This window comes from Cottoperca gobio, chromosome 22 (genome assembly GCF_900634415.1).
Source record: "Cottoperca gobio chromosome 22, fCotGob3.1, whole genome shotgun sequence".
NCBI lineage: Eukaryota > Metazoa > Chordata > Actinopteri > Perciformes > Bovichtidae > Cottoperca > Cottoperca gobio.
The window spans coordinates 2,239,617-2,252,702 of record NC_041376.1 but is presented as its reverse complement, the minus strand read 5'-3'; the positions used below and the strand labels follow the sequence as shown (position 1 = coordinate 2,252,702).

The window sequence follows — 13,086 nt, the reverse complement described above, 5'->3', positions numbered from 1 at the left end:
GAAGTCTCATCAGGAGGAAGTTTCCTCGAGCTTCATCTCCCGGATCTGAATTCTTCACATACTGAAATTGATGGAGTGAAAACTTCTTTAGAGCTTTTGGTTTAGAACGATTTTGACTTTTTTTATTATTACTAAATACACACACACACACACACACACACACACACACACACACACACACACACATTTATATACTTTTACTAATTTACATCCTTTTTTATGTCTGTATATTTATATATTACTATAAACATTCATTACATCCCTATTAGCGCCTTGAGATTGCTTTTAGCTTTGAAAGGCGCTTTACAAATACAATTTATTATTATTATTATTATTATTATTATTATTATTATTATTATTATTATACAATGACATACAACTGACAATTATATTTAATTTAATTATTATAATCAGTAGGTTTTCACAAACTTGGAATTAAAACATAGTAAGAGAAATTAAAAATAAAAGCAAGTATTGCAAAAAATCAAGAACCATAAATATAGAATAAAATAACATGAAGAAATCCTATAAAACAATATTGTAGATGTGTTTTATTTTACTTGCAGGATTGACCTCTAACACATGTTTAAATGAGTATTATTAGAGCGAGCTTGAGATCAACTTTTCTGGTGCAAATGACAATAAACATGTTTCCTGCTCGTCTGCAGGAGTCGCTGCGCCCTCGTGTGATCACTGGCAGACAGTGCAGGATCAGTTCGGCCTCGCAGTGTTGAGCAAGCTGTGAGTGTGTCTGGGTGTGAACAGGGTGACGCACTCATTGAGAAGACATTCATAAACCTGAGCAGGCAGGAACAGGCAAAGCTCAATTACTAAGATCACAGCGAGCAGAATGGATGCAGGCAAGAAAAACACGACTCTAAGAGAAGGATTCCTGGTGAAAAGGGTGAGACTTTAAACAGAAATACAGAATAAACATGTGTAAAGTCTAGATTAAAGGAGTAGTTAGGGATGTAGCAGATGGTAAAAGTATCTATAGTTTTATTTGTTAAAATTAGTTTTTTAATTAACTTTAATCACAAAAATCCAATTAACCCATTGGAAGTGTTCCTGTGATGTTGATACGGCGTCTGGAAGAAGAGGAGGATATGTTGCTAACACATTTAGGATCCTTGTTGATGTGATTACAGGGACATCTTGTACACAACTGGAAGCCGCGCTGGTTCGTGTTGATGCCAGACAAGCTGCTGTATTACAAGTATGATGGAGGCAAAAGAGACTCGTGTCAGCGAGGGAAAGTCCTCCTGAAGGACTGTGAGATAACTTGTCCTTTTCTTGAGTATGAAAATCGACCGGTGAGTTATTTCAGACTCGAGGGTTACAAAGTGTTAGAAGACACATTTATTTATTTTATTTAAATGTTATTATATTAATATATTTTTTCAAATATTTTATTATTATTATTATTATCAAACATCTAAAAATAATTATACAAATTACATTTTTAAAATACAAACAAGTTATTATTATCAAATATTTATTTTCTATTATTTTTTGTATTTATTTATTTGGAATCTTTTTAATTTAATTTAAATTTATTTTATTTTATTCATTCATTAATTTATTTACTTATTTACTTATTTATTTACTTATTTATTTACTTATTATTATTATTATTATTATTATTATTATTATTATTATTATAAGAAACGTTTTGTGTGTCTGAAGTTTGAATCCAGATTTCCTGTTTAAAACATTTCTATAAGTTTTATGTCTTATGTCCTAAAAAAGGAGAGAAAAACACAAATTCAGTTTCCATAAAATCATTCAAATGCAAATAATGAATGAATGAATGCGCCTTCATTATGTCATAAAAACAATAATATATTTGCAGAATGTAAACATTTGAATTTAGACTGTAAGACGACACGTTGTGCATGTCCCAGATGTGATGCGTTTTCTTTGTTTATGTTGTTATTGGTGATCCTGAAGGTGCAGCTTCAGCAGCGCCGCCTCTCCCTCATCCTCTCACATGTTCCGCCTCAGGCTGCGGTTTTGTCGGGACCTGATCTCCACCTTTGAAGAACTATTTGTTATTGGTCCAAATTTGGCAACTAAATCTCCTTCCTGTATATGTTGCCCCAGCTGGTGTTTAAGCTCCAGACTAAGAACGGGGCGGATCATTTCTTGGAGGCTTGTTCCCGGGACGAGAGAGATGACTGGGCGGGTGACATCACCGCTGCGGTCGACAAGCTGCGGGCGCCTGAAGGTGTGAAGGTGGCAAACCAGCAAGAAGCTGCAGGATCCCAACTGCGTGACATCAATCTGAGGTGAGTGTTACAAACACCGTCTCACTGTGTTCACTGTCTCATGCCTGCAGACATCTTACTTCTGTCTCTTCTAAAGCAAAGTGTTGGACTCCATGTACGACGTCCACAGCGGGATCAAGATGAGCAGCCATGTGGAGCATGGCAGCACTTACAGCAACTGTTTCTCAGGTGAGCCATCTTTATTCTTCTGCATCTTCTCAGAGGATGTTAAAGGCATCCATCTTTATAACATTTAAGATGTCTATAGCAATGCACATGTGCATCTATCTCCTGTATGTGTATGTAAACGTGATGTCCCTGCAGGTTCAGCGGTGGTGGACTGGATGGTGTTCATGCAGCTGGTTCTGACCCGGACGGAGGCCATGACGCTGGCCTCCGTCCTGCAGGAGGAGGGCTTCCTGCGGACCGTCGGCCTGAAGAGTGTGGAGGCTCTCCGCACCGCCGGCCCCAGCGAGCAGTTCATGGACGACTCCACCGCCCTGTACAGCTTTGTGAGTAGCAGCAGTCTCTGCACACTAACGACGTGTTCCACACAAAGTGTTTACAATGTGTGTTCAACATGTTTGTGTTGAATCAGTCGGACAGCTTGAAGAAGAGAGGCAGCGTGAAGGCCGAGACGTCGCTGTCTGCAGTGGAGCTCAGTGGGAAAGTGATCAAGAGAGGATATCTGCTCAAACAGGTGAGCACTGTCAGCAGGCCTGATAGTACAACAACAGCCCGGAACATAACTAAACAAATGAACAATATTTAGTTTTATATACAGAGACAGAAACGTTTGTGTTTCTCTCCGGCCTCCACGATGAACGAAGAATCTAAAGATGGAGAGAAGTCCAAGTGAATGGAGTCGCGTTTAACAACAGAACTATCTGAAAACAAAGCGTAGCATTGAGATGCATGTATAATAAAGTCTAGATTTGTATTTTTAACCTATTTTCTCATGAAACAAACAAAACCATCACGACCACATTCTGTCCAAGTCCTCCTGTTTTACTTACAGCCTCAGACCGGATCAGTGAGACTTTATTATTCTGCACGAGTTGTGTTTGTGTTGGTGAACAGATGTTTTCAGATAGTTTTCTTGTTAAACTCGACTCCATTAATTCAATTCATCAAAACCTTTCTACGTTTTTGAATCCTTCATTCACCAGCAGGCCGGAGAGACAAACAAAGTAACAGCAGAAGAGTCACTGACCTACAGAGGGCTGAAAAAGGGGGTTTCACAACCTGGCAACCCACATTTTATACATTTTATACATCTTAGATGTGCACTAGAATGCACCAGCCGCTATGTTTTCATTCTATAATAAATACTTTTAACTACATATACTGTTTGAATAGTTTCATGTACTTTTTCGTGTCTTTTAATCCTATTTTAATTATGGATGTTTTGTTTTTATGCCGAACTGAACTTTGAAATGCACTTTGAACTCAGGGACACCGGAGGAAGAACTGGAAGGTGCGACTGTTTGTGCTGCGCTCTGAGCCGGCTTACCTTCACTACTATGATCCCACCCGGGTGAGTACAGACAACTACAAGTAAAGAAATACATCTGTTACCTGGTAAAGTGTATTTGACTTATGAACATAGATCTCTATGATTCACCTCCACACATCTGACTCAGTCTCCTGTCACTTCTTTCTCAGGATGACATCAGCCCCGCCGGCGGCTTCCCGCTGCGAGCCTGTCTCGTGTCCTCTCTGGGCGATAACGGAGTTCCCTCAGGTGAGTCAGAGTCTGCAGCTGCAGCAGGAGCTTCAACAGAAGTTGTCCCAGCTGCTCTATTTCTGCTTTCATCTCATTCTGTGGGTTCTGCCTCCCTGACCTGCGTTCTCGTCCCACGCAGGTGTGAAAGGAAACATTCAGGGGAACTTGTTTAAGATCATCACTCAGTCAGACACACATTACTTCATCCAGGCGCCGACGCAGCAGCAGAAGATGGACTGGATCGATGCCATCAGGCAGCAGACATAGAGCAGACAAACGTCACTTTGTACTACTTTAGGTCATTTATGCAGCTATGAAGAAGAAAGATTTACACATTCCATGAATGTATCCTGTAGCAACAACTGGGAACATGCAATTTAACTGAAAGTGTCACAAAACATTTCTCTCTAAAACGCTTTCAGTTTGATTATTCTGTAGTTTTGTGCAAAGAGGATTTTAAAAGCCCAACAGTCGTAGCAATGGCTTTGTTATAATTCAGGTTTTAATGTTTTTCATGTGTTGTACAAGATGTTTTCAATAATAAACAAAATCATTTTGGCTTTATTCCCTACACTGATTTGTTTTTACAAAAAGGGGCTATAATTATTATTATTATTATTATTATTATTATTATTATTTTAAATAATAATAATAAAACAAATATCAAAAAAATATTTAAAATAATTAAAATAATAAAAATAATTATATATTATTATTAAAAAATATAACAAATATAACAAATATGAAGAAATAGAAAAAAGAAAATATAGAAAATATAATTCATATAATATAATTAAAATAATATAATAATAATGATAAGTCTATTGGTTTTCCATCATAATGTTATACTTTGACCATGAAACATGTATAAAAGGTCTTAAATGGAACTTGGAGAACCTCCTGGGTTCCTGCGGATCCTTAAAAAGTCTTAACATGCATCAGAAAATAAAGCCTTAAGCGTAAAATGTCTGAAATCAATCTTTTAAAAGCCTTAAACAATGCTAAGACATGTTTTTTTTGACGTTGCATTATAAAGTCTCAAAATAAATGCTAACGTCTATTTATTATATTTTATAATTTACCAAATGCATCTCACATCAACGTCACGCAGATCAGGATGGCGGAAAGATTGCACGGAAAATTGATCTTAATTTCATTCTGAGAGGCATTAAATCTGCCCTGAGATGGTTTTATATGGTACATTGATTTAAATGATTTGACACAAAGAGGAAGTACGAGCAGAGACACGTGAAGCCTCTGGAGTCATGTTGTAGTGGCGGCTGCTCCCTGCCATCACAGACAGGCACTCCCTCTCGGCGTCAGCTTTTATCTGAGTGACTCAGCTGCTGCTGCTCCAAGGCTTGTTCCAGTCAAAGTGAACACTTTGGATAAATATCATGCTGCACAGAGGGTTTTGGATTCAATCCAAGTTGCAGTTACTCGACCACAAAGCAGGAAAACAAGAAAGAAAATCAACCAAACGTGATTTATTGCAGTGGAGTAAAGTCAATATGAAACATTCACGTAAAAAGTGCTCAGGGGGGGGGAAAGAAAAGTACACGCAGCAGTGGGCGCGAGTTCAAAGGTGATAATGGTACAACAACAGAACGTGTGACATCATCCCTCCAGCTCGTGTTTAATCTGGAGGCGACATAATGTGTATTACGGGCATGCACTAATGTACTTATTCTTACAGCTGTTACAGTCGGGCACAGAATTACAATCAGTCCAAAAACATTCATCTTCATGCAGCGCTCGTAAACGTAAGTGCTTTCAAAGGTTAACTCCAGAGAAATCAAAGACAAGCGTCTGAGATTTGACGGATGCAGCACTCACACCAGCAGTGAAGCACCACGTTAGTTCCTCAGGGAGGGAAATATAACAGCTTAGAGCTCAAATCACATTCCTCAGTTTAGTTAAGACATCGACGACTCAGTCATTATCTTCAAGTCTCCAAACAGGTAATCTAGTGAAGGCACTTAACACGTGATTACGAGGCAGGTGTCATTTTGTTCCCCCATTGAGGCTCATTCATTCACTCAAACACTTTTGTCTAACCGTGTGTGTACTGTCCCCAAACATCCTCCCATGGGTCTCGGTGCTAGGCCACCTTGGTGAGCTGTAGGTCTCCAAAGACGCGTAAGGCAGTGAGGGAGGCGAGCGGGGAGACGCGGTGGGTGAATCCACACAGAGGCTGTCCGTCCACCAAGATACGAAACTGCTGGTGCTCACACACTATCTCCATCTGTCAGAGGGGACGCAGAGTCCCTTTAAAGATGCATATTCATAGCTTCATGCAGAAAACACCAGAAGTGGACGAAGTATTCAGGTTTACTCAAGTAAAAGTAGCAATACTACAAAGTAAAACAGTATGAGTATCACTCAAAAGTAGCAATACTTAAAGCACTGAAAGTAAAAGTACTCATTGTGCAGAATGACCCAGACATACAGTATATATATTATATATATATTAATGAATAATAATCATTGAAAAAGAAAGAACTACTTACACCAAACCACAGGAAGAACTCAAACAATACAGCAAGCTACTTCATACAATCTGAAATAATGAATTCCTTCTGGACAAATCTGCATTTATAGAAGTTTATTGAAGTGCAGCTGTCAGTCACTCTGCATTAGAGTCGCCTTCACACACAAACACTGGAGGTTATAAACGTACCTTGAAGGATTCTCCGGGTGCAAAAGGAAAGTATGAAAGGGTAGTTTCAGGTCTCCCCCACTCTTCGGCCAGGCGGGCGTTGCGCTGCACGGCCTTGTCCTTGAAGCTCACCTTTACCTGAAGCCCCACATCAGCCTCTGCGTCCGTCTCCAGAGGCAGGCAGGACAGAATCACCTCCATGCTGCAGACACACAGGTGGTGCAACGTTTAGACGGCGTTATACTCCTGCTCCACCGCAGCTCAGAGGGAAATATTGTCCGTTTTACGGCATTACATTCATCTGACAGCTTTAGAGACTTTTTTGCACACAAAATAAATGTAAGTGAAAAAAATGTGTTGCTTTCCCTATAAATTATTTAAATTGTTTTTATTATTATTATTTTTTATTTTTTTATTATTTTTATTATTTTATTTTTATTATTTTTATTATTATTATTATTATTATTATTATTTTTTTATTAATTAATGATTTTATCACCATTTTATGATATTATGAAAAGACAATTAATCAATTAATGTAGATTTGAATTATTATTATGCATGAGTAATAATAATCTAATGATATAATAAAACTATTGTATTTTTCCGTTTTATACTTTAAGTACATTCTTCTGATTATACTCTCATACGTTTACTTTTAGTATTTTCAAAGCAGCCTTTTCACTTTTATCAGAGTATTGTTTCAGAGTAGTATTTGTAATTTGAGTAAAGGATCTGAATACTGTGTGTTCTTTACTTCTTAAACATAAACGTAGATTCTTTGGACAACAGTGACATCTTCTGGTCTTCATCACAACTCTAACGTAGTAATAAGACATTTAATGAAGAAGACTGAATAACAGATTTATACTTGATACAGTTATTTAAAGCACACTGCTGCACTTAACAAACAATGTGTAGAAGGAACGTTGGCTTATTCCTGCAGGAGAATTCATCCATCCATCCATCGTCTACCGCTTATCCGGGATCGGGTCGCGGGGGCAGCAGCAGCTCCAGTAAGGAACCCCAATCTTCCCTTCTCCGGGCCACATCCTCTAGCTCCGACTGGGGATCCTGAGGCGTTCCCAGGCCAGTGAGGAGATATAATCTCTCCACCGAGTCCTGGGTCTTCCCCGGGGTCTCCTCCCAGCTGGACGTGCCTGGAACACCTCCCTAGGGAGGCGCCCAGGTGGCATCCTTACTAGATGAACCACCTCAACTGGCTCCTTTCAACGTAAAGGAGCAGTAGCTCTACTCCGAGTCGCTCACGGATGGCTGAGCTTCTCACCCTATCTCTAAGGGAGACGCCACCCGTCTGAGAAAACCCATTTCGGCCGCTTGTACCCGTGATCTCGTTCTTTCGATCATGACCCAGCCTTCATGACCATAGGTGAGGGGAGGAACGAAGATCGACCGGTATATTGAGAGCTTTGCCTTCTGGCTCAGCTCTCTTTTCGTCACAACGGTGCGGTGACTGTAGTGCCGCCCCTGCTGCTCCGATTCTCCGGCCAATCTCTCGCTCCATCGTCCCCTCACTCGCGAACAAGACCCCGAGGTACTTGAACTCCTTCACTTGGGGTAATGGCTCATTCCCTACCCGGAGTAGGCAATCCACCGGTTTCCTGCTGAGAGCCATGGCCTCAGATTTTGAGGTGCTGATCCTCATCCCAACCGCTTCACACTCGGCTGCGAACCGATCCAGTGACTGTTGAAGGTCACAGACCGATGATGCCATTAGGACCACATCATCTGCAAAGAGCAGCGATGAGATCCTCAGGTCACCGAACTGCAACCCCTCTCCTCCACGACTACGCCTCGATATCCTATCCATGAAAATCACAAACAGGATTGGTGATAAAGCGCAGCCCTGGCAGGAGCCCAACATTCACTGGGAACGAGTCCGACTTACTGCCGAGTATCCGGACACAACTCTCGCTTTGGGTGTACAGGGATTGGATGGCCCTCAGAAGTGACCCCTCTCTGGTCCCCCTTTTTGAATAGGAGAACCACCACCCCGGTCTGCCAACCCCTAGGCACTGTCCCAGACTTCCAGCGCAATGTTGACGAGGCATGTCAACCAAGACAGCCCCTCAACACCCAAAGCCTTCAGCATTTCTGGACGGATCTCATCAACCCCTGTGGTTTTGCCACTGTGGAGTTGTTTGACTACCTCAGTGACTTCCATCAGGGAAATTGACGATGATCCCCCATCAGCTTCCCGCTCTGCCTCTACCATAGAGGGCGTGTTAGTCGGATTCAGGAGTTCCTCAAAGTGCTCCTTCCACCGGCCAATAACCTTCTCAGTCAAAGTCAGCAGGGTCCCACCCTTGCTGTACACAGCTTGGATGGTTCCTCGCTTCCCCCTCCTGAGGTGCCGGATAGTTTTCCAGAAGCACCTTGGTGCCGACCGAAAGTCCTTCTCCATAGCTTCTCCGAACTTCTCCCACACCTGCTGCTTTGCCTCTGACACGGCAGAGGCTGCCGCCCTTCTAGTCCTTCGGTACCCTGCAACTGTTTCCGGAGTCCTCCCGGATAACATAACCCAGAAGGACTCCTTCTTCAGTCGGACGGCTTCCCTGACCACCGGGGTCCACCACGGTGTTTGAGGGTTACCGCCCCTTGAGGCACCTAAGACCTTGAGACCACAGCTCATCACCGCAGCTTCAGCAATAGAGGTTTTGAACATCGCCCACTCAGGTTCAATGCCCCCAACCTCCACAGGGATGTCTGAAAAGCTTAGCCGGAGGTGTGAGTTAAAGATCCCCAGGACAGGGGCTTCCTCCAGACGTTCCCAGTTCACCCGCACTCCCCGTTTGGGTTTACCAGGTCTGTCCAGAGTCTTCCCCCACCCCTTGATCCAACTCACCACCAGATGGTGATCAGTCGACAGCTCCGCCCCTCTCTTCACCCGAGTGTCCAAAACATGCGGCCTCAGATCAGATGATACGATTACAAAATCGATCATTGACCTTTGGCCTAGGGTGCTCTGGTACCACGTACACTTATGAGCATCCTTATGTTCGAACATGGTGTTTGTTATGGCCATTCCATGACTAGCACAGAAGTCCAACAACAAACGACCGTTCGGGTTTAGATCAGGGAGGCCCTTCCTCCCAATCACACCTCTCCAGGTGTCTCCTATCGTTTCCCACGTGTGCATTGAAGTCTCCCAGCAAAACTACGGAGTCCCCTACTGGAGCCCCCTGCAGGGCTCCATTCAGGGTCTCCAAGAAAGCCGAATACTCTGAACTGCGGTTTGGGCATAGGCACAAACAACAGTCAGAGTTTTCCCCCCCCCATAACCCGAAGGCGTAGGGAGGCGACCCTCTCGTCCACCGGGGTAAACTCCAACGTAGCGGCACTCAGCCGGGGGCTAGTGAGTATCCCCACCCCGGCCTGACGCCTCACACCTTGGGCAACTCCGGAGAAAAATAGAGTCCAACCCCTATCCAGGAGTATGGTTCCAGAGCCAAGACTGTGCGTAGAGGTAAGCCCCACCAGATCCAACTGGTAGCGATCCACCTCCCGCACTAGTTCCGGCTCCTTCTCCCACAGAGAAGTGACGTTCCATGTCTTCAGAGCCAGCCTCTGCTGCCCGGGTCTGGTCCATCGAGGTCCCTGACCATCACTGCCACCTGTGTGACAGCGGTTTTTCCCATGAGTGGTGGGCCCACAGGATGGATGGATGGGAGGCACCACGTAGCTTCTTCGGGCTGTGCCTGACCGGGCTCCGTGGCAAACCCGGCCACCAGGCGCTCGCTGTCGGGCCCTCCCTCTGGGCCTGGCTCCAGGCGGGGGTCCCTGGCTTCCTCCGGGCAGGGTCTGGCCCCTCGCCTGAGACCAATTTGCCTTGGGAGACCCTACCAGGAGCACTAGGCTCCAGACAACAAAGCTCTCAGGTTCATAGGGACACACAAACCTCTCCACCACGATAAGGTGATGGTTCCCAGAGAGGATTCATTACATTCTTAGTTTTACATTTACATTTGATCAAATACTGTACTTAAGTGCAATTTTGAGGTACTTGTACTTGTATTTCCCTTTTATGTTACTTTATTTAAGGGAAATATTGCACTTTTTACTCAATGCAAGTTCCTGTGCAGGTTAGTTGTCATTCTGCATACTGTATAGTACTTTTATATATATACTTTTGATACTTTAAGTACATTCGCTGCCATAACTTCTGTACTTAACAAGTATTTTAACACTGTGGTATTACTACTTTTATTAAGTAAATCGTTTGAATACTTATTTTTACAGTGTTCATCTTTGGTTTTAAAGCAATGCTAAAACAAACAAACATTTTCTGTACAAATCTTCATCAGGTTTTGGTCTTATACATTTCGTTTGAGCCCGATCTGACACAGAACAACACATGTTGATGTGGGTTTAGTATCACAATAACCTGGATAACACAATCATTAATAAAAAAGATAAATAAAATAAAAGGCTCAGTTTTGAGAACATTTGTCCCTAAATCCAGATGTTCCTGCAGCTACAAATAAGTTTCTTGACATGAAACAGTTCTGCATCACAGTTTATTTTCGCAGTGTTGTTCTTTGTGCAGTTTAACGTCTTTTACTGTAAGTGATTGATGACTGAGTAAATAGCCAGCTGATGTTATCAGCCGAAGAAATCCCAGTGTGACTTCATTTCATGGGATCTTGCATCTCTCTCACGCACACTCACATACGGACCTATAATTAGGAGACGCGCTGGCTTTACAAAGATATTTTCCCAAAACGGGGACTCGCTGGGTGTTTGGCATCTGCACTCAAACACGGACACGGTACTTTAAAATCCTGCTTCATTACAAGCCGGGTATATTTTTTACTGTATCGCTTGCTTTAATTGGCTGCCACGTCATGTGTGCAACAGTATATCAATAATCCGCTGTTTATTACAAAATGAAAACAGGTGTGCGGACTCACCTCTTGGCTTTTTGGTTAATAATTCCCATAACAACCAGTTTCATTGAAGGCCGCATTCCACCCTTTATCTCTCCGGTGTACTCCCCCTGTGAAACAATAGAGGTGTTTATAAGCAGTCATACAGGATGAGGCCTGCATGCAGGTCATTCATCATGCAGCCTGCTGGTGTTTTAATCCGCGGTGAGCAGCAACCTTAGCACCGACAGGAACAAAAGCTTTATTGATCCACATCTTTAGCAACCAGTGACTCAGCTGCACAAACTGCTGTCTGTAGCCAGGCCGAAGTCACATATTCTACATGCAATAAATGTGCAGACACGTTGCAATTCATGCCACAAAGCCAACAAAGAGCACACAGCTACGTACATTTTCTGTCTTGTCCTTTTCTTCCATTCCACTCTGGGCGTGATACAGTGTGGAGGTTTCGAGCCGTGATGCCAACTGAGGACTGACCGAGTCTGCCTCCAGCTGGCAGACCCCGCCTGTACCACGTTGTCATAGAGACAGCCTCCCAAATTGGAAGTGGTGATGGTGAGAGACATGCAGAGAGGGAGAGGGAGGGGGATATATTACAAGCAGAATAGACACGTGTCAGTTCAATCCTAATTATTCGGATGAAAAGTTGATTAAAGAAGTTTGTTTGTGGGGACTGACTGTTCATCCTTTGTTGCATCTGCAACCACGTGTCTGTGGTAAAGTACACCGTGTGTGCTTCCTTTCCATGCCGCGACCTTCACCTGGTGCTGCCTTCACGGGTCACAGTTATCTTCGTTTAACTGGTATCTCAATACTAATCAAGAAAGTACAATATCATCCTGTTTGTAGACTACGTATTGTTCTCCTCTGTTAATATTAATATTGATAATAATCAGAATCTAATTAATAATAATAATAATAATAATAATAATAGTAATAATAGCAAAATAAATGTACATTTACGGAAGTACTGTACTTAGGTATAATTTTGAGGTACTTGCAACTTTTTACTTCTACTCCATTACATTTTGGAGGCAAATATTGTAAAACAAAATTACTTCACTATATTTATTTGACAACTTTATTTACTGATGACTTTGCAGATTCACAAAATATAAATGAATTAATGATGATGACGACCCAGCAGTAGATACACTAGTTCAAATCAGCTCCACCTTTACCAGCTGCAACATTAAAGTGATTGACACATTAATGTATCAATAATTATAACCCAATAATATAATATATAATATTCTGAAATGGGTCATTCTGCATAATGAGTACTTTTACTTTTTTATGTATATTTTTATGCTAATACACTATAGTTTTGCTACTTTTACTTAGGTAAAACATCTAAGTACTTCTTCCACTAGTGTTTATTGGTTTATTTCTATAATTTGGTATTTTGTACTTTTGTATTCATGTTTTTAAACTAATAATTATATTCTCCGAAAAGTAGTAGTAGTTTGCTGGGTGGTTAAATCTCGGTATTTACGACAGCACTTGAAGGCAGCAGTAAAAGAAAAG

At 42.1% G+C, this 13,086-nt stretch overlaps 2 protein-coding genes across 2 annotated transcripts; one reads left to right on the top strand and one right to left on the bottom strand.

The window, feature by feature from the left end:
* Nucleotides 1–850: 850 nt before the first annotated feature.
* plek2 (pleckstrin 2) lies at nt 851–4,493 on the top strand. Its single transcript, XM_029461040.1, has 9 exons — nt 851–904; nt 1,149–1,313; nt 2,104–2,288; nt 2,365–2,456; nt 2,592–2,779; nt 2,866–2,967; nt 3,721–3,804; nt 3,933–4,011; nt 4,133–4,493. The coding sequence occupies exons 1-9, from the start codon at nt 851–853 to the stop codon at nt 4,258–4,260; spliced, it is 1,077 nt and encodes a 358-aa protein (XP_029316900.1). The 3' UTR covers nt 4,261–4,493.
* A 967-nt stretch (nt 4,494–5,460) lies between these two features.
* LOC115027465 (galectin-related protein B) lies at nt 5,461–12,072 on the bottom strand. The gene is made up of 4 exons (XM_029460818.1): nt 11,950–12,072; nt 11,584–11,669; nt 6,674–6,854; nt 5,461–6,238 (listed from the first exon to the last, which is right to left on the bottom strand). The coding sequence occupies exons 1-4, from the start codon at nt 11,974–11,976 to the stop codon at nt 6,095–6,097; spliced, it is 438 nt and encodes a 145-aa protein (XP_029316678.1). The 5' UTR covers nt 11,977–12,072; the 3' UTR covers nt 5,461–6,094.
* Nucleotides 12,073–13,086: the final 1,014 nt, after the last annotated feature.